This window comes from Pavona decussata, unplaced genomic scaffold, assembly GCF_977016875.1.
Source record: "Pavona decussata unplaced genomic scaffold, jaPavDecu1.1 SCAFFOLD_184, whole genome shotgun sequence".
In the NCBI taxonomy this organism is placed as follows: domain Eukaryota; kingdom Metazoa; phylum Cnidaria; class Anthozoa; order Scleractinia; family Agariciidae; genus Pavona; species Pavona decussata.
The window spans coordinates 766,173-793,305 of record NW_028145593.1 but is presented as its reverse complement, the minus strand read 5'-3'; the positions used below and the strand labels follow the sequence as shown (position 1 = coordinate 793,305).

At 39.0% G+C, this 27,133-nt stretch overlaps 1 protein-coding gene and 1 pseudogene across 2 annotated transcripts; one reads left to right on the top strand and one right to left on the bottom strand.

The window, feature by feature from the left end:
* Window positions 1–11,117: 11,117 nt before the first annotated feature.
* Window positions 11,118–14,942, bottom strand: LOC146462807 (uncharacterized). The gene is made up of 4 exons (XM_085085216.1): window positions 14,675–14,942; window positions 13,811–14,043; window positions 12,553–12,872; window positions 11,118–12,061 (listed from the first exon to the last, which is right to left on the bottom strand). The coding sequence occupies exons 2-4, from the start codon at window positions 13,857–13,859 to the stop codon at window positions 11,831–11,833; spliced, it is 600 nt and encodes a 199-aa protein (XP_084941342.1). The 5' UTR covers window positions 13,860–14,043; window positions 14,675–14,942; the 3' UTR covers window positions 11,118–11,830.
* A 1,767-nt stretch (window positions 14,943–16,709) lies between these two features.
* Window positions 16,710–26,230, top strand: LOC146462806 (sepiapterin reductase-like; annotated as a pseudogene). Its single transcript, XR_014857037.1, has 6 exons — window positions 16,710–16,846; window positions 18,201–18,271; window positions 22,689–22,839; window positions 24,127–24,278; window positions 25,074–25,193; window positions 25,678–26,230. The product of XR_014857037.1 is annotated as a sepiapterin reductase-like (transcript).
* The last annotated feature ends 903 nt before the right edge of the window (window positions 26,231–27,133 follow it).

Here is a 27,133-nt window from a genome sequence, read left to right as displayed (position 1 = left end):
TTGAAAAATCTAACTTCAGACAATCGTAGGAATTATTTAGGTAAGCTTCTAAAATTGACATGAATCGAATGGAACGGTTAGTTAGTAATTTCAATCGTCAACAACTAAGTCTTAATATAATATTCTATGTAATATTGCTTCTCCGAACAGACATTTTGCACAAAACAGTCGTTGGGTGCCCCTGGTAAAAGAAGTATGCTTTCATGGCTTTTTCATACTAGGAGGAGGTGCTATTCACAATAGGTTAGTATAAAATGCAGACTGCAGGGTGCAGATTGCAGACGGGTGTCTAGAAACCTAAGACCTAAGACCTAAGACCTTGAAACCTAAGACCCGGAAACCTAAGACCTGGAAACCTAAGACCTGGAAACCTAAGACCTGGAAACCTAAGACCCGGAAACCTAAGACCCGGAAACCTAAGACCTGGAAACCTAGGACCCGGAAACCTAAGACTTGGAAACCTTAGCCTTCGAGCAAGCTCTCTTGGGGGTGGGGGGCGGGAGGGAGAAAGAGGAGAGAGCTTGCAACGATGTCTCGGGAATTTTCATTTCTGCGTTGAATTTTTCAACGCAAAATGCTGATTGGTGGATATTGAATTTGGTGCTTACGTCATTGCTCTTCGCGTGCGTCGTGTTGACAACACAAAAATGGTGGCGGAGTTTCTATTTGTGAAGGTTGCGAGAATTTCTCTAAATAACTTAGGTTTTCTCTGGAATTAAAACCCGAGCAAAGTCAAGCTACTAATGCTTTAATTCAAAGTAGCGATGTTCTTGCAGTTTTACCTACGAGATTTGGGACAAGTTTGAGGCCAAATTTAAGCTTTTGTTTGGTGTTTGGCTCAGCCGAAAAAAATATGAACATCTTTCAGCTTACGCCACAAATTAAAGCTTTCTGAATATATTGACTCAATTCCGAGTGCTTCGGTACGGCGTTAGCAGCGAACTGCCAGTTTTTTAGGGCAACGTTCTTTCGAAGCGAAACGATTTCCTTTTGATCTGGCACTCTCTCGTCTGCGGCTTTGCTATTCATTCACAACATCACAAATTTCACACGAGTTGAGTGTTCCAATGAAACCACATTGTCGATATTGAGAATTGCGTCCTCGTTCTCGGTAACCCGGCTGCAAAATTGAGATCCTTCCGATTTTCTTGCACTGCTTCTTTTTTCCCTGGCCGGACCGTGTCAAGTTTTCGACATTTTTTCTATGTCCAGTAGTTTTGTGGCGTTGACGCTGCAGTCGGCAAGATTCGCTTGACCCTTGGGACGACATTTGATTTGTGACCTCGACCTTTTGGTCAATCGGCTTTTAGTGTGCTCACAATTAAGTAAAATCCTTCACTAAATTTTCTGAGTTTTGTGGCACTCGGTAGGCATACTCGATCAGAGAAACTATAGTTTTTGTCAGCAAGGATTCCCGTCTTTCGAAGTGTATATTGTACCTTTCACATGTTTGTTTACGTTTGCTATTATTTTCGGTTTGCGCTTATTGGCCAAATTCTGACAGCTAGGACAGCAGGGAGCCGCGGGGAGTATTGGGGGCGGCATTCAAATTCCTGAGACATCGTTGCAAGCTCTCTCCTCTTTCTCCCTCCCGCCCCCCACCCCCAAGAGAGCTTGCTCGCAGGCTATGGAAACCTAAGACCCGGAAACCTAAGACCCGGAAACCTAAGACCTGGAAACCTAAGACCCAGAAACCTAAGACCCGTTTTGTTTCGGGTTTCCTCCATAGTTTCAGTCAATTAACGTCACGCGTAACCAGTATTTCCGAGAATGAAATGAACATGTTCAAGATTATATGCAAATGCCGGACATTACAAAGAGCAATTCTAATGTTCATTTCATTCTCGGAAATACTGGTATGAACATTAGAATTGCTCTTTGTAATGTCCGGCATTTGCATATAATCTTGAGCGTGTTCATTTCATTCTCGGAAATACTGGTCACGCGTGACGTGGATAGACTGTATAAACAGAAAAAAGTATATTCAAGATACTTGGGAAACAATGATCTCCTCCTTGTTGCAAAACTGCTAAAATGGAAGCACCGGCAATCCTGTGCAGTCGACCTCCTTCTGTTTTGAAGGAGGGATTGTAGGGATTTGAAACGCCATAGCGAGAAAACTGTACAGCACAGCGCTAGCGAAACACGAGCTTCTGAGTTAGCCGTATTGAAAAAAAAAAAAAGAATTCTAACATGATGGAATGTTAAATGTTGCCTGCAGAAACGTCAACGGCCGTGGGAAAGGAAAATACCTTAACCGCATGCCGCTTTCAGTACGATTAAGAAACTGTTTGCGGTTCCATAGGACGTTTTCCCTTTAATTCAAAAGTCACTGATTGCAGAAGCATGTACAGCTTGTGGTATATTCATTATGACACGTCTTGCTTGCCGGTAAGTCCGCCAAGTTAGTAAGTTTTCAATTGCACTAAAATTGACCAAAAAAAAACATACCCCGCATAGCTTGGAAATTAATATTGGTAAAGTTTCACCTTCCCTTTGTAGCTAAAATTTTCAATTTTTTGCTTTATAATTATTGCCTTAAAACCATGTCAAAATAAAACTATAACTTCAATAACTTTTGTTCAGTGGATTAATTTCCATTTTATATTTAACCTCTTTTAAAGGCGATGGGTCGCATGTTATCATACCGACCAACCACGATTGTTACCCACACCCATCGGCCACTTAATTTATTTATAACCCATTTCCGTGATGTGTTTTTTTAAATACAAACTTTTACACTTGATTGTTTATTCTTCCGATGATCTCAGTAGAATTTTTGAATCTCTGAATATTTTTCTTCTTGTCAACCGGCTGATCCTACGTAACAGTCGTTATCTCCAAGCGAGCGCGAAAAGCAAATGAAAGCTTTCAGGGAAATGGGGCAACAACAACAACAACTGAAAATGCAGTAGGTGGCCGGGAGGGGAGTCAACAAGGAAAGGAAACGAATCCCTTCCCACTCACTGCTCCCTCTCTCCTACTCCTCCTCTCCCAACCTTACAAACGGGTCACCTTTCCCGGCTTTGGTTTGCAAGGGAAAGCGCCTACTCTTGAACCTCACTACTTCCCGGGAACCCTATGCTCGCTCACAGCCCACCCGGAACTGTGCTTACCGATCATAACTAGTTTCCAATCTTTGCGAAAACAAAATAGCGACAACCTCAAAAAAGCTGGACCGTAGAAGTTTTTCCCCTTAAAACCGTTCAGAGAAGCAGTTATCCAGATATGGGAAGTTGAAGAATGGTTATTATTTTTTAATTCAAAGAGGGATTCATATAATAACCTATTATACTCGGGTCTTAGGTTTCCAGGTCTTAGGTTTCCGGGTCTTGGGTTTCCAGCTCTTAGGTTTCCCAGGTCTTAGGTTTCCGGGTCTTAGGTTTCCGGGTCTTAGGTTTCCAGGTCTTAGGTTTCCAGGTCTTAGGTTTCCGGGTCTTAGGTTTCCAGGTCTTAGGTCTTAGGTCTTAGGTCTTAGGTTTCTAGACACCCGATTGCAGACTGCAGACTGGGTATAAAATGCAGACTAGGTATAAAATGCTGTGAGTCTGCAGACTGGGTATAAAATGCAGAGTGAGACCAAACAGTCTCTCAATTGAGACTAGTGTAAGTTGAACTCAACTTACACTAGTCCAATTGGCTTTCAAGATCCTTTTCTATGAAATTGACATTTTTATATATATTCTTTCGAAAAGCGTCAATCTTGAATTGAAATAAACAACCCCAAAATATGATGTAAGCAATAACGCGGACACATGACCTTTACTGGTCCACCTCTTTATTGCTTTGTGTCAACATTGCAGTAAAATGTTTTTTGAATAAAATATGTCTTCATGTATCGTAGAATACTAAAGGTATGCAATGTCTTTGCAATTATTTATTCAAAGAAACAAGTTAAAATCTGTCGATTTAAAATTGCTTGCCTTTTCGGGAATCAACTCTGTTTCCTTCATTATAATATGAAAACTGTCACGGGCGTAATTCTTTACCAACTAATGCAAAGCGATTAAGATCGAGTCGTCTTTGTGAAGAAAGGGCCTCAGGAAATGAAAGCTACCAAATTGAGATAAAGAAAACTGTTGACAAATAGGTAAATATATTGGCCAATTTCGCCAGAGATGATCTTGGAAATGGATTGTGGACACTAGGATAAGTTGAAATTTGAAAATTTATGCTGTATTTGACGAAGAGACGGTTTTGGTCTCAGTCTGCATTTTATACCCAGTGTCCTGTCTGCATTTTTACCTATTCCCCAGTCTGCAGTCTGCATTTTATACTGACCGTTTTCACAATTAGAGTTTGGTCTGGGAGAGTTAATACTTTGGGAAGATCATTCGGGAGGATAAAGTTCTGATGAAGAAATTGACTTGAATCATTTTTTCGGTGGCTATGTACTGCTATTTTTAATTTTGACTAAGGGAAAATAATTGTCTTTTCATGCCTTATTTGACTGTTCTTTTAGGAGGTGTATTCAAAGGCAGCCCAAGTTCGCGTCACTAGAGAGCGTGTGATAATTAATAACTAGTGAGACGATGACCTTTGAGTGCAAGCGGTATTGTGTTACAGACAGCCGTTGAGAAATTTGAACGCATTATAAGACTTTGTATGGGAACTAAAATGCCGACGATTTTTACACTAAAAAAACGCTAAATTTAACTTTCACTCAATAAAATGAATAAAACTGACTCACCTCTGGTGTATTCTTGTGCGTTTTGGGGTTTATTTTGCCGTTTCGGGCGTTCTTTGAAATCAATGTCATTACCCTCATAAGACGGAGTCTTACCGTACATACACACATCATGCATAATGCATCATGCATCATGCATAAATTTCCAAAACAATCACCTGGCAGCTGAGACAGCAACAAACATTACAGTAACTAAGAAGGAGTCTTACCGTCTTATGAGGGTAATGACAGTGATTTCAAAGAACGCCCAAAACGGCAAAATAAACCCCAAAACGCACAAGAATACACCAGAGGTGAGTCAGTTTTATTCATTTTATTGAGTGAAAGTTAAATTTAGCGTTTTTTTAGCGTAAAAATCGTTGGCATTTTAGTTCCCACACAAAGTCTTATAATGCGTTCAAATTTCTCAACGGCTGTCTGTAACACAATACCGCTTGCACTCAAAGGTCATCGTCTCACTAGTTATTAATTATCACACGCTCTCTAGTGACGCGAACTTGGGCTGCCTGTGGTGTATTATGTAATTTGTGGCAGTGTGTAGGTCTGTTAATTTAGACCTCAAGAACTGTCACCTTGAACTCAGATTTTGAAAACAGTGAATTGGAAAACAGAGATTGTTGAGAAGTGGATTTTCATCTGTGTGTAATTATAATATATTCTTGTTGTATTAATTTGAATTATGTTTAATATAGTTACTGTAATGTTTGTTGCTGTCTCAGCTGCCAGGTGATTGTTTTGGAAATTTATGCATGATGTGTGTATGTGTGGTAGCATTTCATTAATATGGGGACAAATGTATTGGCTTTACATTGAAGGCATGTCTTCATAAGATGTGGCTTTATTGTTTCCCTATTCAGTATGTTTGCATCTAAGCATAAATACAGGTTGGTAATAATATAATGCCATTTCAGGTACTTTTTAGGTGCTTGGTTAATGTGTCATAAGGGCAATTTTTGGGGACTTCGGCTACTGTCTGCTCATTAGGGAATGTTTGCTAAATTTTTTGTTTGGTCATGTTTAAATCCTGTGGCTTTGCTAAAAGCTTTTAGTGGTTCCACTGTGCATTTATTTCCCACTCAATTTTTTGTAAACTTGCAGACAAGAAATCTAGAGTAATTATTATTCAATTTATATTGTCCAGTATCACTCTTATTTTGGTGAGATAGAATCATGAATGGCTGGAAAAAAATTAACTTTATTTTTACTTTAGGCCTGTTCCTATGATGTTGTCACTCATGGTGCATAGTAAGAAATTAAAGAAAATGGTTTTGTTTTTAAGGCTGATTTTGATATGGGTCGGGGTTGTGTTATTGAATATGGCAGGTTAAAGTAAGTTGCACATCTATATTTTTTCGGAGGTTTGGTTTAAAAACAGTTCTGCATTCTTGTGTTCACCTTAATCTTGAGAGAAAAATAACTGTGGGCATGAATGGGTTGTGAGGAAGATGGGTAGTGGGAAAAGTGACTAACTCTTTTGAGTTGTTTTCAATTGATATGGATGCCGTAATTTTAGAGTTCACTGGAGATTATGTTCCTTTGCCCTCTGGAGTACTTTAATAATCATCTAAAGTCCATTGGGGTTTGATTCTCTGCTTTTTTAGCTGATTGGCAAGTTGTTAATAGTCATTGCTGGGCAGTAATATTTGCTGTGAAATCGGGATCTCTTTAATTTATAGCAACTGCTGATGTTATTGTGTGAGTTTGTCATTTGCTTTCTTTTATCATGGTCTATATGAATAAGAACGATATGGTATTTGTCGTTAAAAGAGTAAGTTTAATTTGCTAATAGGGACATTTAAGTTAAAATACAAAGTTGTCATGATAGAAACAAAAATTAATCTTTGAAAACTTCAGATACACTACTAACCCATCATTTTAGAAAAGAGATTAAAATGACCCGATATAAATACACTGTCTGTCCGGCAGGGTATCTGAATCTCCTTTGTTGAATTTTTCAAAGTTAAAAATATTGTGAGAGACAGAATTGAAATGGAAGTAACTTGTTCCATTCACGTTTGAACCAGTAATAACATCTTGTGTGGAAAAGATTTACTAAAACACCAGGGCCCAGTTGTTCGGGTGGTAAGCACTTAACTCGGGTTAAAATTTAACCCAAGTTCCTTTTTGTTGTGTTTAAAAGCATTTTCCAGATAATTTTCTCTGTTACTTTAAGGCTTCCCATAGTTAAGTTGTAGATCAAAAAAGAATTAAAACTGAAATGATTTTTTAGTTTCATTTCTGAATTAAAGTTTCGCATTAACCCGGGGTTATCTTAACCCAGCTTTGAACAACTATGCCTAGATCAACATTCCTTTAATTTTATGGTACATGTTTAGGTAGGTAGAATTGATAGTAGTTAGAAATAACTAGGTTGTAAAAACCGTACAACACTTGAAGAGAAATAGTAGTGCTTTTCCCGGCAAATAGATTCATTATATACCAAAATCAGACTTGGTTGCACAAGGCAACACATATTCCATCATAAAGCTGGAATTCGTGTCCCAGAGGGGTACTCCCCTAAAAAGTGGTTGGAGTGCTGGTCATACCTTTTAGGGCTATAAAATTGTTAATTGGTACACTTAGGGTGCTATATCGCAAAAGGCCTGCTGTTAACACTATAACATTATTTGGATAAGTGTTATGACAAAATTTAAAACAGTCGTTGATAAGAAAGTATTCGAAGGTTACCTGTATTAAAATTTTCAGTGCCATTTATATAATTTGTTGTTGTTGAATTGCAACCTACTAGGAGTGGAATTAATTTGAAACATGACAAAAAACCAAATTCTGCTACCTCTTAACAAACAAGCCCATCACTTTTATAGGGAAGTACCCCCTGGGATTTCTGTTGGGGGACCAAACTTCTGAAACTTGTCATGCATAACCAAGATTTATCCTAACCAGATCGATTAACAGCTTTTTGATAAATAATATAAACATTGTTATGAGTCCCACAAGTTCTTGAAATGAAAACTGTTTGGCTGAATTGTCCTTGTTTATAATGAGGTGATTAAACCAGAACAGCCTGCTTATTAACTTTAGTATAACACCAAGTTGCTCCTTCTTTGGCACATATGGATTGACTGATATAAAGTTATCAGCCAAAAAGTATTTTATAATTTAGTTTTAGTTAATTTCCATGTGGTAACTAATTAAATCTGCATCGACTCATTGTAAACAATGAGTTAAGTAATGCAGGTTCATTTCCTATACAATAAAGCGACTGCATTACAAATTACTTCTTGTTTTTTTGGTGTAACTTTAAAGCCACATTTCCACATAATCTGACTACGATCACTTTTATCTAAGAAAAGCAGTTCCAAGAAAAACAGATCAGCGATAGCTTATCGGGCTGTCAACTCTCCCGGATAATCAGGGAGTCTCCAGATTTTGAACCGTATCTCCCGGTCTTCAGATTTATGTCTGTATTCTCCAGATTTATAGGCGTATCTTCTGGTCTCCTGATTTATGTCTGTAATCTCCCGGATAATTGACGAAATTTGCTATTTCTTGAGACTCGACTTTCGGACAAAAAAGTTTCTGGTACTGTTTATTCCCCCCCCCCCCCCTCTCCCCCCTCCACTAAACCCGTGAATTCGGCCTTCAGTTGATGCGACGTCTCTGTAAGGCGCTTTGTTATTGCTGGCCGGGGAAGTCATTTTCTCCATATTTCAAAACGTGCGAGGTGACTACCGTGCGAGCAGCGTTTCTTCAATCTTCCAAGATTAGTGGAAGAGACTCTGCTCACAGGATAGTGATTGACAGCCCTGTGGCTATTATTTAAAAATTACTGTGCGGCGATTGTTCTATGTTGATGACAGTTTCCATATAATCGCCGCCATATATACGATCAATACGTTCAGACATTGTACTATATTACTCAGCCAGATACTCAGGCAATTCTGTGGCAATCGGAAATTCAATGAGCAGGATTTGAGAAAATATTGTTCAACTCCAATGGTTTAAAGAGTGAGATATAGAGTCGAGTGTAATGTTTCGTGATGTTGACTTAATTTGCCTCGGTATATTTCATATGTAGCACGCTTGTTTCGCCCCATGGCCTTTAGAGCGACGTAGCGTGCTTGTTTCGCCTCGTGGCTGAAAGAACGACTGATGTTACAAGTGTAGCGCGCTTGTTTCGCCTCATGGCTGAAAGAACGACTAATATTACATGCGCAGTGCGCTTGTCTTGTATGACTTAAAGAACGACTAATGTTTCAAGTATAGCCCGCTTGGTTCTCCTCATGGCTTAAAGAACGACTAATATTACATGTGTAGCGCGTTTGTTTTGTATGGCTTAAAGAACGACTAATGTTTCATGTGATATATTCATGTGTAGCGCGCTTGTTTCGGTTCATGGATTAAAGAACGAGGTATATTCATGTGTAGCGTGCTTGTTTCGGTTCATGGATTAAAGAACGAGATATATTCATGTGTAGCGTGCTTGTTTCGGTTCATGGATTAAAGAACGAGATATATTAATGTGTAGTGCGCTTGTTTCGGTTCATGGCTTAAAGAACGACTAATGTTACATGTATAGCGCGCTTGTTTCGCCTCATGGCTTAAAGAACGACTAACATTACATGTGTAGCGCGCTTGTTTTGTATAGCTTAAAGAACGACTAATGTTTCATGTGATATATTCATGTGTAGCGCGCTTGTTTTGTATGGCTTAAAGAAAGACTAATATTACATGTATAGCGCGCTTGTTTTGTATGGCTTAAAGAACGACTAATGTTACATGTGTAGCGCGCTTGTTTTGAGATATTTCCTCTGTCTCGCGCGAACAGACTTCCGGGAGTCCGATTGACTCTTGTCAAGACGAACTGTCTCCATCGGATCCGATGGAGTCTGTTTGCCAACTTTTCAATCCCCCGCTCGCTCCTGTTAACCCCTTACTTCCGGTACCACCGACACCTTGCACTCATTTCCGGTTCCGGTCGCGATCAGACTCAATCCGCTCAACCGGACTCAGGTCGAATGTATTGGACATGAGTGTTGTTTCCACCTCAAAGCTAACCCCAGATGCAGTCAAAAGCCTGATCAGACTGAAACCTGGTACAAGTGGTTCTAATGCTGCAATGGCCGTGTTGGCTAACATTCATACGATAATGTTGAGGAGAGTGATGAAGAAGGCAAGTACCATGTTTGTTCTTGATACTGTATTAGTTTACCAGCATGTCTCTCGCCTGTGCAAGATGCTTTTTTGGAGTGCTCAAGCGGGTTTTTGTGGGAGGGGGCTGGGGGCAAGCACCAAACATGCCCCAATCCAGTTTGAGCACTCGCAAAACCTGCTGTGCAGTCAAGCCCCTCTGTATTCTGAAAAGGGATGTACAACTACAGCTGCATGAAAAATTCAGTTGGTTGAAAGATATTTCATAGAATAAAGGCCTGCTTCTTCTCTTGTAATTGCATGTATATTGTGGAAGAATGGATTTGCAGCATTTGGCAGCATAACCGCAACACTGTCTATAGGATAGTGGTAGCCATAAAAAAGTCGTTGTACTGTTGGGAAGCCAATAAATGAATGCTTTCCAATTTCCAGTGGTGGGGAGATATCAATGGAGAAGCTAACATACATGTAACATTGCCAATTTTTCCTTTGCAGATCTAAAGAGATTACTAAAGTTCACTACTGGTGGGGAAATGTTGAATTCCTGTGGTATCAGAGTTGATGTCAGCCCCGACAGCGATAGCATATACACGTCAACGAGCTTGTGTGAACTTGTCATTCCACAGTTAATGGCAACCTGGGAGTATGATTCTTTCAAAGTTGCCCTGTTGGCAGTTGTGGCTGGAAATGCTTTTAACTGTGTTTAATATTTTCTATTTACACAGGGTGCAAAGAAAGTCAGTTTTACAGCTTGCCATTCGGGCAATCTGTAGCTAGCATGTGCAAGCACAAAAGTCATTTCAATCAGCCCCCAAAACGTTTTGATGCTTAGGATTGATTACACAGTTCTTCTGTCATTTGAAGTACTCAAAAACTTCACTTGCCCGTCAGGCAAGTTAAGAACAAAATTCACTAGCCTAATAGCAAAATCCGCTACCCACGGGCTAGCAGACACAACCTTCTTTGCACGCTGATTTATACTTTTTTTTCCTGATTTGGTTACAGTTAACAAACTCTTTGGAATTGTTTATATACAGAAGTTGAAATTAAAATGGACAGGATAACGAAATTCCACAGTTAATGGCAACATGGGAGTTCAATTCTCTCAAAGTTGTCCTGTTGGCAGTTGTGGCTGGAATTTATGCCTTTTTTCCTGGTTTTGTTACAGTTTACAAACTCTTTGGAATTGTCTATCTAGTTGACATTAAGATGGAGAGAATGACAACAAGTTTATGTGCTATAATATTTTAACTTTCATTTGCACATACTTTTGAAATGTTGTGTTGTTTACTAGTAAAAGATGACACTGAAAGACAAATTCTTGTTTACAAAATAAAGATTTTAAATTGCAAAATTTTGTCTTGTAGCGTAGCCATTGTCTACCAATACAGATGATAGAATTAAATGTCTTTTAAAAAACTGGGATCACTTTTGAAATATATTGTGACATGGAAAATTTCCAGTTACTGGCATGTAATGGCATTGTCATTGGTCAGAATAACAGTAACTGATAAATGATAAATGATGTCACAACAACCAAAATTACTTGTTGTATTTTTAGACGTAAGATTGTTTTGTTGGCGTTAATGTTATTGTTAATTTCTGATCAGTTTAAACGTTAAAGATTTCCAGAATATTTTATTTATCATGAAGTATCCTCGAGATGAAGGACATAAATTTGCTGAAACATTGGTATTTCTCACACACAACTGGGAGCCATGCCAAGCCGAAACACGCAGCCTGACCTTTATTAACAACCACTAATTCAAAAATCACTTAAAAGGGGGCGAGTGGGCTGGGCAGGTCAGGCAATGGTGGATGGCAAACAACAACTGTACGTTGCACAAACCACGTGACCTAAAAACCCCTTCCACTAGAACCCAGACTCCCAGCCGTGTGTGAGAAAAACGTTTTCCGCTTCTTGCGTTCCCCAGCCAGCGGAAAACCACACTTACTATATGTCTCTTATGTTGTAAACTAATAGTTATGTACTGTACAGGCATACAGTATAATTACAAGGCAAGTAAGTTTTTAGAAAACACCAAGTCTGTGATCTTGAAGCAATCTTGTAACTTCAGCTACGGTGTCAGTGTAAAGAGAAATCCCATAATTGTTATCATCGACTCTGTAGTCAACTGCTTGCATTAATAACGATAGGTTGTGATCATCAAGTGGGCACGTAGTATCAGGGACTTGCACAACGTTGTCCTCGCCTGCACTTACTGGTCCATCCCAGTCTACTCCATATTGTCGTATTTCTTTCTAAACAGCAATGTAACATAATATCAGTTATTAACTGTTGACATTTGGGTAGACTTGGCTTATAAGCTTTTTGAAAAGACTTGTGCACTTCGAACATTGGTTGGTGCAAATCATTTTACGAAACAAGTCCCCAACAAGCACTAGACTACACAAACCAGTAGAAGAAGAAAGGCATATACAATGATTATTTTGGTGACGACGAGTATTACTCTTACTCTTTTTTCACTAAAAGGATGTTGTTCAATGTTACACAAGTTAATAAAATGTAAAAATCATTATTGTAGCCTAGTCATATAATTTTATTAATAGGTACTCGTGATGTTTTGAAAGTTCTAAAATTGCCCTCGCCTTTCACATGTACCTTGGCATGAATTGTACTCGAGGTTGTGAGATTTCCTATACAAATTCCACTGGAAAAAATGTCATTATCACATTAGGTCTATCCAAGGAAATACTCCTCCAAGGAAAAATCTCCTCCGCCCATCGCTTACCTCTGTTACTGGATCTTGAGTATTGCTCAAGATAGCCTCGCCAAATTGTGTCACATGCAGTCCACCAATCCACAGTTGCTTTGGGGACTTGTTACCTTCAGTACGCAGTGGATGGTGAACCCATGAAGCTTTCCAAGTTTCCAAATGTTGGTTGATCATTGGGAGATAAACCATGTGTAAACACCAAATGTGTATGTCATTGTCAGCATCGAGTATATTATGCATCTCAAGATATTGAAAAATCTGGTAAAATAGGGAAAGGCAATCGCAGCACACGTCTCTCCATAACCGCTCGATTCTTTGATTGTGGGTACTTCTACCTATAAGAATAAAACATTGAAGGAAAGACTTGGATTCCCAAGTGGGCATAAAAGAGATCAAATTTTCCCACCCCTTTTTTTTTGGTTAACGATACTGTGATGAATGCCCTGTATTAGTCAACATGACTTCATTTACAATGCACAACATCTCATACACTGTATCGGAGTGCACCCATCACACAACAACCTTTATTTAGAATTACTAAAATAAAAGGCTAAAGGATGTTCTTGGCTGAATCTGCCACTCACCTATGAGATAATACACTAAATTTTTTTTCATTGGCACACACAGTCAAACCTGTATTAAGCATAGGTGAATGGCCAACAGGGCACTTCAAACAGGTTGACTGTTTTTAAGTAGTGTTTAAAAAACAAACAGAAGTGTATTATCAGGTTTTGCCGAGAGTTTTTAAACATGATAATAAACGACTGCGAGTATTTTGAATGGCTTCAAAATCTCTGATATAGATCAACTCATTCTTGCACTAAAATCTAGATTTGGGGCTATTTTGGTCTAAAAAATTGGGCATAAAGTTTAGCCGTGGTGTCTTTATCATGTCTTTTAGTCTAGTAAATATACAATCTTTTTCTTTTTCTTATTATTCATTTCTTATCGTTTTCTTATTCTTTTCTTTTTCTTTTTCTTTTCTTATTATTTTCTTTTTCTTATTATTCATTTCATCCTGGATTCTGGCCCATCAGGTTAGGACCGTTCAATTTCATATTCCTTTCAGTTTCAAGTGAGCCACTGCAAAACACAATTTGCTATCACAAAACATGGCTAATTTCAAAGGAAAGTATGTCCCATCTCATAATGAAATATAAGTGATATTGGTATCATAAAAACACACCAGAATGTGAAACCTCCAAAAAGTCATAATTAAACTACATAAAAAAAATGAGACACTTCTTGTGACAATTCAATCCATGTACAGTACCTGCAATGATACTTCCTTGACCAGGTCCTCTGCTGTGATGATTTAGCATAAACCACCCGACTTCATAATTTTCACCGCCTTTATCACAGCGGACCCGAGAAGGCAAGCCATATTCTTCAACAGCTCTGGTAAAAAGTCTGAGCACTGTTGCTGCTTGATTGTTTGAAGATGCATGCAAAAACACTGGCAATCGAGAATAACCATCAACTCCTCCGTGCACAACAATTCTCCATCTATAAAAGGATCACATGTTATAGATAATTTTAAAATGTTTTGTTTTATTAATGATTGGTAAAAGTATTTATGGATGGCAGTGAAACTATCCTATCATGATGTCCAATATTAATAACTTTATAGACATTAAAACAAGTTGAAACAGGTCCCAAGAATCATCCTGGAAAATCGTAGAAATTTTCTTTGCCATTTTTGAGGACTGAAGTGTTGAATTTGAACTCTAACAGCACTATTTGTTTGGAATAAATCCCTTGAAAAGTAAAGTGCCTCCTCCGATTCAAATTGCAATGAATCCCAAGTCATCGGCAAATTGGGGAAGGTGACCACTCTGGTAAAAAAAAAATTAACAAACTATCAACAAAACACTTTTTGGTTGTGATACAGTTTGTTAGGACACAACTTCATAATCCAAAACTACAAGTGAAATGTATGTGGTTTGCATAAAAACATTAAAAACTTCAATATTGATTGCTTGAATACAACACTCTGTAAGGCCTTTTATTGGCATATGACAGGGAATCAGACCTTGAAGTATTTCAAAAGAGTATATTGAGGAAATAATTTGTCATAGAATACATTGATCCATGCAGTATTTATTTTTTCACCAGGTGGCTACGGCTTTTCTTTCACCGTATAAGTTTATGATTTCCATCAATGTGCCAAAGAGCAAGGGGTCCAGGGACCCAGTACTTCCGGCGACGAATAGAGTCCCTCCACCTTTGATATACACCTGTAGGGTCAGTTCTCAGAAGTGACTGCCGAACTCGTTCCCATTGAACTCTAGCTAAGAGCTTTACTTCTCAGATAACCCTTCAGCATCCTTATGCCAATTCCAGGGTGTTCTCTTTGAGCTTCTCTAGTAATCCTGTCCAAGTCATCATCACAGATGTCACTGTACGTACCTTATAAATCGCAATAGATACTAATGAGAATGACATATGTGATATTGACATTATTTTGCCAGATGAAAGAAAAGACTCAATCTCAGAAATCAGTTTTTGTTTACAACCTGTATGGCCTTTCATTGACTTGCCTGTACTTATAGCCAAGGGGAAAATCTGGATCAGGAAGTATCTACTTCAAAGGACATTGCAAATGAAAGCAACTGCCTGCTCAACCGACTTGAAAGGCTGAACGGGGAGCACATATTTTTAAAGCGGGGTGCTGGAGACAAGCAGAAAGCTGAAGTGGGGGATGATGAGAGCAAGCGCAAAGTGCAAGCAGGAAGTAACCACTCCCTTCGTCCCTGCTTAATAATTAAATCAGCTATCGTCCAAAATAAGGGATCATAAGTGACTGGAAGCGAGGCAGGTGAGACAAAGCCAAATTTAAAGATATCTGCCCGCTGACCAAATGCCGACTCTTAGTTTTAAACTTGAAGCATAAATAATAGGCCATTTTACAGTTGTGTGCTTAGTGACCTGGTCTTTGGAAGCAAGGCTGGGGTTGACCTTGTTTTGATACAGACTCACTACTTTTCATATGTAAATGCAAATAGTTAGCATAAGAAGAGTATGATCTACATATGATAAGCAGTGAGGTTTGTATCAAAACAAGGTCACCCCCAGCCTCGCTTCCGATTCAAGACCAGGTCACTAAGCACAACTGTAAAATGCATGACCTATTGATAAAATAATAATTATTCGATAAGTATTCCTATACAAACTGGAAGTTAAAACTAAAGTGTAAAATGGTTGATACGCGAGACCGGAAAAAATTTTCGGCCGACTTGTCGCGCAAAACTAAATTTTGTAAATATAACCAAAGTAGAATGTCAGTTCGCGCAATTTGTGACTAAACAGGGAGCGATGACTGACCATAGCTGTCGCGCAAAAACATCTTTGCGAGGTAGGGAGAAGCGACATTTCGCTCGTGATGGCGCGTAAATCTGTGACGTCTGCGCCAAGGTAACTGGCCGCAGCTGATGCGAAAAAATACACCGAGCAAAACCTCTAAAACGGAGCTAAAATGCTGGCTCAAAATTGTTTCTTCTTGGGATTCTGACAGGTAAGTGTGTTCCCAAATTTATCTAGCTTTCATTTGATACGAATTTGGTTGCAAAGCGGCGAACAAGTCGAACGTTCAAAGCTATTTTGCTAAGTGTGTTCAAATTGTTTCGGGAAAAAGTTGCCTCCCTTGTCAATATATATAGTAAAGTCAGCAGAGCTTAGATCCGCTCGCGCACAACTCAGTACACGACATTAGTGCTGTCGCGTAAATTTTATGCAAATGAGCACTATAGAAAACCGCAAGAAACGAACAACGTAAGTCAATAATTTATTAATTTATTTCTTTTTCACAAATTTTGTGGACTCCTTGTGATCGCGATAACCGAAAAAACACTGGTGTATGATGGTCATATTTTGCACAGCGGCTTACCATCTCAAGGTCGGCTCCTGCCCAAGCGCAATCTCGTACCCAGAGTCTTCAGGCTTTTTGGTCAGCGGGGCAACGCCGGGAAGACTCTGGGGACATCAAATTTTATTACCGCAGGATTTCTGCGGTAAAACAATGGAAACCGTTACGGAACAGCCAATCAAAAAAATTGAATTTTTTCGATGTCCCCAGAGTCTTCCCGGCGTTGCCCCGCTGACCAAAAAGCCTGAAGACTCTGGGTACGAGATTGGCCCAAGCGCGAAGTTCAATGTCCAAACAAGAATGCATTGCGCTGCAAGCATATCGCACTCCGCTGAAAGCATATCGCACTCCGCACCATAATCTCACACACCGAGCATCAACATCGCAGTGAAATAGACGAATGTCGCATGTGAAGGAAGGAAAGTTGAATGTCGCATGTGAATGGTATTTGAGATATGGATGTTAAATTGTCAATGCAAAATGTGGAATTATAGAAGTTGAATATTGCATTTTGAAATATGAATGTTTAATTGTCAATGCACAATGTTGAATTATAGAAGTTGAATATTGCATTTTGAAATATGAATGTTGAATTGTCAATACACAATGTTGAATTATAGCAGACAAATATTGGATTGAAAAAACGACCAATAATTTAATTAGCAACAATGTTGCATACAACAGCTTGAATTTTGGCGGGTATATAACGCCACAGCCCCCTCCCCCCTCAATTTTGATTATTGAAAAATGGCGCATTTACATGTAGCTGTGTATGTAGATTCATCATAGATTTTGAAGGGGAGTTTGATTTTCTTTTATTTCTTTTGAAATGTCAGATTTAATATCAGACAGTTCAAATAATATTTATTGTCCACCACTTTTATTTTCTTTTGGAGTGCACAAAAGTCAGTCTGACAGACTAGCAACCCATTTTTTAATGATCTGGAAGATGAGTTGAAGGTTTTTTTTGTGGAAATTAAGTGCTAAGTTAAAAATCCATCTGGATATTTTCACTGGATGGCACACGCTAGTATGGATAGTGACTTGATCTCTCTGCAGATGAAGACTATAATATTATGATGTCACATGATCTACTTACAGTCAGTTGTACAATACAACCGACCAATATTTTTGAAATTTGAATTGAGTTTTGAAATTTACATGTCAGTTTTGAACATTACCAGCAAGATTTCAGAGTAATCTCATAAAAATTCCTTAGCTAGTTTATTGATGGTATAAAGCTTAATGAATTCTTCTTTACATTACAACATCAAGTATTTCAACAATAACAATAAATTTGTTTTATCCCTTAGCTAACTATTTTTTATTTTTTTATAAAGTTAAAATGTATCTTTTTTTTGAAAGATTTCAAGAGAAAATTTAATCTTCAAGATTCCATTCAAATGCCGGACATTACAAAAAGGAATTTGAATGTTCATTTCATTCTTGAAAATACTGGTCATGCATGATGTAGACTGACTGTCAGCCAATCAGACTCAGACAGAATTTAGTGGTGAATGGTAAGGAGAGTTATGAGTTCATTTGGCATCATAATGGCGAGGGTGAGAATGAGAAATATGGTACAATTGGTGCTAGAGAACTGTAGCTGTCTTGAGTTATATAGTTACAGCGTATCTCCCAGTTTAAAGTTACATTCATGAGTGTTAGGTTTGTTTATGATGGTGTGGCGTTAATTAATGACAAGTAATTCTCAAATGATTAAGGACTTTGTTCCTCCCAACCTAAATGAGGAAATTAAGATGTGACTTCATTTAAGCTAGTACCATATTTGTTGCAGTTCATGTTATTGTTGCCAGTCTTGGTGAGATGAAGACATTGGAAGAAACTGCAAATAATGCCTTCAGTAAGGTTAGTGGATTATAAATACATTTATATACTCTTCATTCTGTCAAATCTTACTTGTAAATATAATATTTATTATAATTTCCGAATAATTATAAGCTAAAGCTCAGGGCATTGTATACGTGTAAAATTTGTCCAAATTTTGATTCTAACAGTTATAAGTATTATTTACTTCTTTAATGGTAAACCAATAATTACATGTATCTTTAAATTAATTTCTGTCAAAGGTACAGCTGCTGTCTGTATTGTCAGGGTGTCTGCAATAGTGAGGTGCCCACAAGGTGAGAGTTGACTGTATGTTACATGTTCAGCGACAAATTGTACAATGAGTTTACTGCACCTTATGTGGTGATCGTACATGCTTCAGGGAAACAATAGAATTTTGACAGATGAAATCACACTCAGATCCTACATTGTAGCACCATATTACAGTCCAAGTTTCAAGTTTACTCATAAATTCAAAAATTTAGTGAAAAAGAGAGACTGGCCTGCAGGTAGTGAGAGCTAATCTAGGCAGGCCACACTTACAACTGTTTAAGGATAAAATTAATGTTATAATTACAGTTATTACAATCAAAGACAAAACAAATAGAATTAAGTGGAGGTAATTAAGAAAAATCACAAGAAGGACAAAAAAAAAAAAGAAGAAAAAAAATTACCGAGTTGCAACTAATTGGTGAGACCTATTTTCTGTACTATAATAGGCGTTTCAGTCCATACGTGCAGAGTTCCTTTCAGGATGAATTAAATATTTCAGGTCTGAATTTGGGGGTTCTTTTGAAGGCACTAATAACAGATGAGAGTACAAGTATGTATATATCTGGAATATTAAAGTTCAATTATTAGAAGGCTTCAGTTATAACCACTAGAACCCATATCTTTATAATAGCACAATTGTTTGCTCACTTTTTGTTGCCTTAGCTCAGATTTGCTGGTCAGGGTTTTTCATGTGGCCTTCAATGGGTGGTAACTTGTTAGGCTTTTTTCGGTCCAGTTAGTCAGCCACTTAATTCCTTCAGGAAACATTGCCCCCAGATTTTTTTGCCCTAATTTACACACCTCATTTTGAGTAAAAATTCATGATTAAAGCAAGTGTTCAATATTCCATTTTTATTCCCACACAGCAGAAGATGAAAGATTGGAGCAACATCAGCTGAGGGAATTTATTAGGGCAGTATACCAAAAACTTGGCCAATCTGAGCAAAAAGAACAAAAAGCAAGCTAAACATAATTATCTGTAATGTTTGGTTTTATCAACAGAGTAGGTATTATTTTTTTGTAAAGAAATTTGAGTGCTCATGTTTAGAGCATTAGCTCTTTGTCAGCATCCAATCTTGAAACATCACCACTCAAATTGAGCTTAATGCGGTGGCCAAATTACCAAGTTTAGTTATCAACTCTGTTAAGTTCAGATACACCAAACGTTTGTCTCCACTCCCCACCAATGCAGTAGTACCACAGTTTCTTTACAAACCACCCCTTCCCCCTCCCACTTCCCTAATATATCTAATATGCACTATATGCCTCAAGTTAGTAGATTTGTTACACAAGATTATCCTGTGAAATGCCATGGAATAATTCACCTGATATAGCCGACAAGGCTGCAGTCACTGAAATTGCTGAAATCAAAAGACCGAGCAGGATCCCTTGTGAAAATTTTTCCGAGATCTCGCCGAGATCTCGGCCGAGATCGCGGGCGAGATCTCGGCGCGTTTTTGGCCGCCGAGATTTTCATCTCGGCCGCGATCTCGGCGCGTTTTTGGCCGCCGAGATTAGTGGCAAGATCTCGGCGAGATGAAAATCTCGGCGGCCAAAAACGCGCCGAGATTAGTGGCGAGATCTCGGCGAGATGAAAATCTCGGCGGCCAAAAACGCGCCGAGATCTCGCTAAATCTCGGCGGCCAAAAACGCGCCGAGATTTGTGGCGAGATCTCGGCGAGATGAAAATCTCGGCGGCCAAAAACGCGCCGAGATCTCGCCAAATCTCGGCGGCCAAAAACGCGCCGAGATTAGTGGCAAGATCTCGGCGAGATGAAAATCTCGGCGGCCAAAAACGCGCCGAGATTTGTGGCGAGATCTCGGCGAGATGAAAATCTCGGCGGCCAAAAACGCGCCGAGATCTCGCCAAATCTCGGCGGCCAAAAACGCGCCGAGATTAGTGGCGAGATCTCGGTGAGATGAGAATTTCGACGGCCAAAAAATTGCGGCGAGGAATCCCTGGCGGGATCTCGGCGAGCGAGCGTACTGAAAATTTGATCGTCAGACGTGAAAGTAAAGCCTTTTGGTTTGAAATTCTTAATCAGCGGAATAACATTGGAAGGATACTCATAACCGAACTACGTTCTCAAGACGCCCCTAAGCATTTTCCACGAAAAAGTGAATATGTAACTTCTGTAAGTAAACAACCACTTACTTTCTACCGGTATCATTTGAATCATTACGGCTGGGAAATCTGGACAAAAGAGCGAAACTAAGCGGTAAGCTTATGATGTAAATAAATTATACCAACTAACTGCTTCAAATTGAAAACGAATATAGAAGTTGTGAATCACCAACAATTTATTTCAAAAATTTTACCTTCGAGGTTTCGAGTTATAAAGATGAAATCGTTCGTGTAGCTAATTACGCTTTGTGAAAGCTTCTACCGATTTCTAAACAAACTCTTTTACTCTCAGTGTTTCTTTAAGCTATTAAGTAAGATGAAATACGGATAAATAATATAAGAAACTAACCTCTTTCTCAATCAAGAGATACAAGGCTGTGGAAGAAAGCCATTAAAATCTCAATTCTCGCGCAAACTTGATGGTCACTTCCACTAAGTTGATTCTTAACACGCTTATAGCTTAACGAGCTTGAACATCCCTTTAGCAAATTTTAAGTCCTCCTTCTCCAGCACCTTAATTATCCAGGACATTCCGTGTTCCGTAACAAATGTGCGGTGACTGATTTCATAGTGTGCAGTTCAGTTAGTTCGGGTACCGTAGTTTGTTAATCAGCATCATTTTAGTTGACTAGTGCTCATCATATCCCTTGTGTGCTATTCTCCGGTTGACCACAGGTTCTTTAATCATGATTTCCAGCCGTAAACGAATGGTTAACTTGTCATGAAGTTTAACTTTTCATATTTTCTGCGGTTAAGAGCAGGATTAATTTTTGTGGCCTCGCAAACCTCAAATTTCAGTCAAACTTTTTTTTAGTTTACGCGAGCATCGCCGGGTGGCGTGATTGAATTAACCAATCACATCGCCCAATTCACGTTGTTATTGGGGACTTTCGCGCCATTTGTCAAGTGGCAAGCCGCGAGACGGCAAGTTGTTTACGAGGATTGAGAGACAGATTGTCAGGGAAAAGAACACAATCAAAAAATGTCGACAACTGAAGACAGTGTAATGAAAAGGGAAAGAACGCGTTTTCAAAAATGGTGCTACCCGTACCGAAAAATCGTTCACAGCAGGCATTACGACATGACTGAAACGGCCTTTTGAGGGACAAAAATCGCCTAAAAAGGTCAGTTAAAGATTTACAAAATAAAACGATAAGATTATCAGGTCAATGAATTCATTTTATGATAGTAAATAAGTATGTTAACTCATTCAACCTCATAACTTAATCCTTACCACTAAAGAGTTCACATGTCTTCGTTTCGAATCTGGCGAAGATCGCGGTGTCTTGTCGAGATCATGGTTGTCTCGGCAAGATTTTGGTTTTCTCGCCAAGATCGCATTTGTCTCGGCGAGATCTCGCCTGTCTCGGTGCCCCCAAAAATCTCGCCGCGAATCTCGCCGAGATGGAAGACGCAACCGCAATCTCGGCGAGATCTCGCTGAAGTTTTTCGCCCTCTAAAAATCTCGCCGAGATCTCGCCTCCCTCGGCGAGATTAACGCAATCTCGGCGAGATCTCGCTGAAAAGTTTGCCCTCTAAAAATCACGCCGAGAATTACTGAAATCTCGCCGAGATCTCGGTTACCTCGGCGAGATCTCGCCTACCTCGGCGAGATTAACGCGATCTCGGCGAGATCTCGCAGAAATTTTTTGCCCGCTGAAATTCTCGCCGAGAATTACTGAAATCTCGCCGAGATCTCGGTCAACTCGGCGAGATCTCGCCAATCTCGGCGAGATAACCGAGATCTCGGCGAGATCTCGCTGAAATTTTTACAAGGGATAACTGTTTAATTATTCAACACATTGAAACCAGAGACCTCTCAGTTTTATTGCAGAAGAGCTTGGGATTGTCTTAATTTTGCCATTTTTCTCCACCCTACAAGAAATTGCCTATGTCACAGGATATTACACTGTATCCATTGACTGTGGGTCCATGACGAATAATTTATCATTTGCACCATGACCATATTTTGGGCAGTGTTACAATGATTGTGTTGAATAATAAATTTTAATTTTTGGGCAGTCTCTTTGTGTTTACTAGGTTGAACCATCTAAACACACTCATGCCATTCTTGTGAATAATGCTGGATCACTTGGTGATGTATCAAAATGTATTAAGGATCTGTCAGGCAGTGCTCAGAGGCCCTTCAAGATTATTTCAACCTCAATATTTCTTCTTCTCTGTTTTTAATGTAAGATTTTATGTTTGGTAAATACAGTACATCTATGTTGTAGCACCTTCTGGCATTCTCCATGAAACTTGTTTTTTTTATTTGTGGGAAAATTGTCATTCAATTTTTTTACACGAGACAGTTACATGTATGTGATTGTCCTGTGGATGGCTAGTCTCGGGGGAGACCACATTTTACAATGTATATAATTACTTATACTGTACAGATGTGTATTTTTTTAATGTAACAAAATTCACAATTGAAGGAGTGCCTGGAAAAGAGCCCCAAGTGACTGATAAAATGCTAGATTCTCCTTCCTTATTGCCTTGTTTTTCCTTGTAAAGAGGGGGAGAATTTTCAAAATGTGAGATCAAGAGTCACTCAGGGCCTAATTTTTGCACACACCACTTTAATTGTGATTAATCAATGGTTTTCTATTTTGTTATTTTGCACATAATGCAATCCCAAGTGTGCCTTGTGAATTTCCCATTGGAATAAAAATTTTTTTATAGAAACAGGAGACAATAATAAATTACTGTTTTGGACTAGAAATTATCTGGTGGACTTGTTTTGGCAGGAAAGGGCTTAGCAGAGACATGGGGTTTACAGAATGTATACAGAGTAATTTCATTTGGAATTTTTTTATCATGTTCTGAGTGGTTGGTTTTTGAGTCCAGTTGAAGCCTTTAAACAAGACTTTTTTGAGTCTAACAACTTGGTCTCATTTTTACCTACCCATCCCAAGTATACCTTAGCACTCCCACCATAGGGAAATATAATAATTATTGTACTAGTTATGAAAATATGTATTTACAGTACATAGTATTTTACAAACACATTTGACCAACTGTTTGAAACATCAGCAATGTAATTTTATTGAAGGGCTGAGAGCATAACCATCTTTTATCAAATTTTAGGCTGATTTTTCATTTTGTCAAACGTGTGACCTAAATTTCTGCATGTGGCCTTCAATTCAATTAAAGCACATCACTGTTGTTGTTGTTGTTGTTGTTTGTTTTTTCACTTAATTTTTCCACTTCTCTGCTTTTCTTTCACTGACTTGATATTTAGGGGTAAGCATAAACCCGTGGGGGGGGGGGGGGTGGGGAGGGCACATTTTCCAACTATACTGAAGACCACACGCATGCAAAAACTTGATCAAAATGAGGAAGTCATGTGACCTAGAATTTAACATAGGACAATCTATCTGCTCTCAGCCCTTCGATTATTGTCACATAAATTTCTTTTTTAATTGACCTCAAAGATATAATACTTACTGGTGTGGTGGTTTGTGTATCCTTTCCTCAGATCAAAGTTTCTTCACAGATTTAAAGATGCTAACTGCACTGTAGTCAATATGTCATCACTCATGGCAGTAGAATCATTTTTCTTATTTCTCTTTGTACTGCACTGGAAAAGCAGCTCGGGACATGATGTGTCAAGTGCTGGCTAAAGAGGAGGTACATATAATCTCTCTCTTTTTTTTAATTTTCATAGCAATAACTATTAGTTTATTGCACTCGAACAACTTTTTAGTTTTCAAGTGAGTGGTCACGTGAGAAGCGTCCAAAGGGATTGAAACAGCCAATATTTCTTACAAGAATCGATATTTTTCAAGAAAGCTCCAGTATCGCATATCTGGTATCGATTTTAGCCCACCCTTACCAGAAACCGATTCCAGAATCTCCACAGGGATCCCAACATCATCATCATTATCATCATCATCATCATCATATCTTTATTTACCCGGGGATCTTTACAGTAGCTTGATGCAGCTAATATCTCCAATCATTTACCCACCCAATCATGAGAATATACACACAAAGACCAGACCACAACACCGGGAACTACGTCCCCTACTCTTTGCGAACAGTGAGTGGGTTCTTTAACGTCCCACAGAGTTATTAACAAACAAGGTTTGTGAGACGGGGCCTACGGTTTATCGTCCTTATCCGAGAAGACTAGAAAGTCTAACCATTTGCGGATGTCAAGGCAAAGGCAGCACTTTCTCCTCAGTTATTTCAAGACCCTTAGTGTGTGGTCCGGCAGGGGTTTGAACCCGCGACCTCCCGCACGGTAGTCCGGCACTCTACCAACTGAGCTAACCGGCCTTCAAAAACACGAGTTCTAGAACTCCGCAGGCCTCTCAATAAGTCTCTAGAATCTCCACGGGGCTAGAATAAGCGCTAAAGAGCTGCACCATTCTCTTGAAATGAATGAACCACTCAATACACCTGTCATTGTGTTTTCCTCAGGCAAATGTGCGAGTTCTGAGCTATGCTCCTGGCCCTCTGCAAACAGACATGTACGAGGAAATATGCGACACATGTAACAATCAAGAAATCGCGGAAACCTTCAAGGCTAGTTAACAGCAAGTAAGTACTATTATTATTTAGTAGATAACTGGCAGCCTGTTCACTGATCCTCTTTCTATTTAACAATTATTCAGCGAGCATGAGCGTGCATTCGATATGAGATGATAGATAGAGGACACCTCTGGTACACAGGGTAACAAGTACAATGTAGTGCAGGATAATGAGTCAGATAACAAAAGAAACAAGGGATAACATGGACCATTGGACTCAGCTTTCAACTACAGCCTGTGCCAAATGGCCTCTTGGATATGGCCAACAAATTGTAGCCTATAAACTGGCCTTTAGCCAATTGATCAGACAACAGTACAGCCGGGCATTCCTGAAGACCCAGGGGTATGTGACAGTGGGGCGAGGCAAAGTTCCCCCCCCCCCTCCCCGCTGCTCAAACTACCTGCCCCTTGGTCTCTCTCCCTAATGTCGAAAACCTGTACAGGGTGTATATTACACATGTACTTGTTATTCAAAGATAAAAATTCATTTTCAGAATAAAATCCTTTCACCAGATGAGTCAGCACGGAAACTGATCAGCATATTGAAGACCACTTTCTCTTCTGGGTCCCATGTTGATTATTTTGACTAACAACAGCAACAAGATACAATCAACTGAAAACATGCTATAGGACATGGATCCTAAACTTAGAGTCTGATCAGCTGGGAGTTAAAAAGAAGGGGCATCTGAAGCCAGGAGGTGCAGAAACCGAAGACCATATGAAATGGACAGTTACTGTCACAAAGCCAAGTTGCACAACCACCATTGTTGTGGTTCGATTTGGCAAAACAAGTATCGTATCACTATGACACTCTTAAGTGAAAGTGAATTTGGTAACCTCACTGCTGGGGAACTTAATCTTGATAATCAATGTTGTTTGAATTTTCTCTTTTGGTGCAATACCGCTAAAATCTGGGTCAGTTGGACAATGTTAAACGAAGAAAAAAACAGGAGGGGAGGGGAGGGAGGGGATGGATAACCAAAGGCATTATTTAAACAGCCAATAGATCAAGTCTTAAGGGAAATGTTGTTACTAGTGATAAAACCTGTTCGAGGAGGTTCCTTCAGTTAGAAATAGTATGAAATAAAATTTATCATGCAATCATTTGGTGCTGTTTATTATTCTGAGTCTGGTTGTTCTAACTTATAAGTTTACAGGTGAAATCCTTAAAAACTTTGGTAGTGTTTAGTATGTTGTGCAAGGTCTTTATAATTTTTTTAGTGTGTGGAGGAAATCGCAAAGTTTAAGTGTGTGGGTGAAATCCTAAAGTGTGACTATTCAAATGAAAGCAACTGAGCCGTACTTTTCTGTGGTGCTGTTTAGTATGCTGTACATTGTTATGTATTTTAAAGCGTTTCTATAATAATTTTTGTTAATTATCTCACAAACATGCGTGGCTATCCCCGCTTTTCTTGGAGAAAGGGGTATCGGTGCCTATTAACACAAACTGGGGGTAGTCACGTTTTTATCAAACTTACTAAGGTCCAATTTGGGAAAAACTGTCGTACAGGTTACCGTATTTATTCGATTAACCGCCCTGGGCGCTTATTTAACTTTGGGCCCACGAGGTTAGCGCTTATTCGAGGGTGCGCGTTTATTATTTTCTCAAAATTTTCAGAAAGCAAGGACATTTTTGGAAGCACCATAAACGCTTTCAAAGCAATCGAGTTCAGATCGGATTTTGAATTGAACTGTTTTTGCCAAAGTGTCAATTGTTTGATAAAGCTCTTTCCAGCACTGCCCGACGGAATATTAAAGATGTTCCTTCTGAAATAAGCAATTTGTTTACATCTTGGCAAGAACTTTGGTGGCTAACATTTCCGCACATACTACATATTGGCACTTATTTCTGAGGGCAACACATTACAGTCTGGTAAATATGGCTGTGCGTTAACGCCTTTCCTTGGTCTGTCTTTGATTTGAGTGTAGAGATCGTGCCTGTCTAAATCC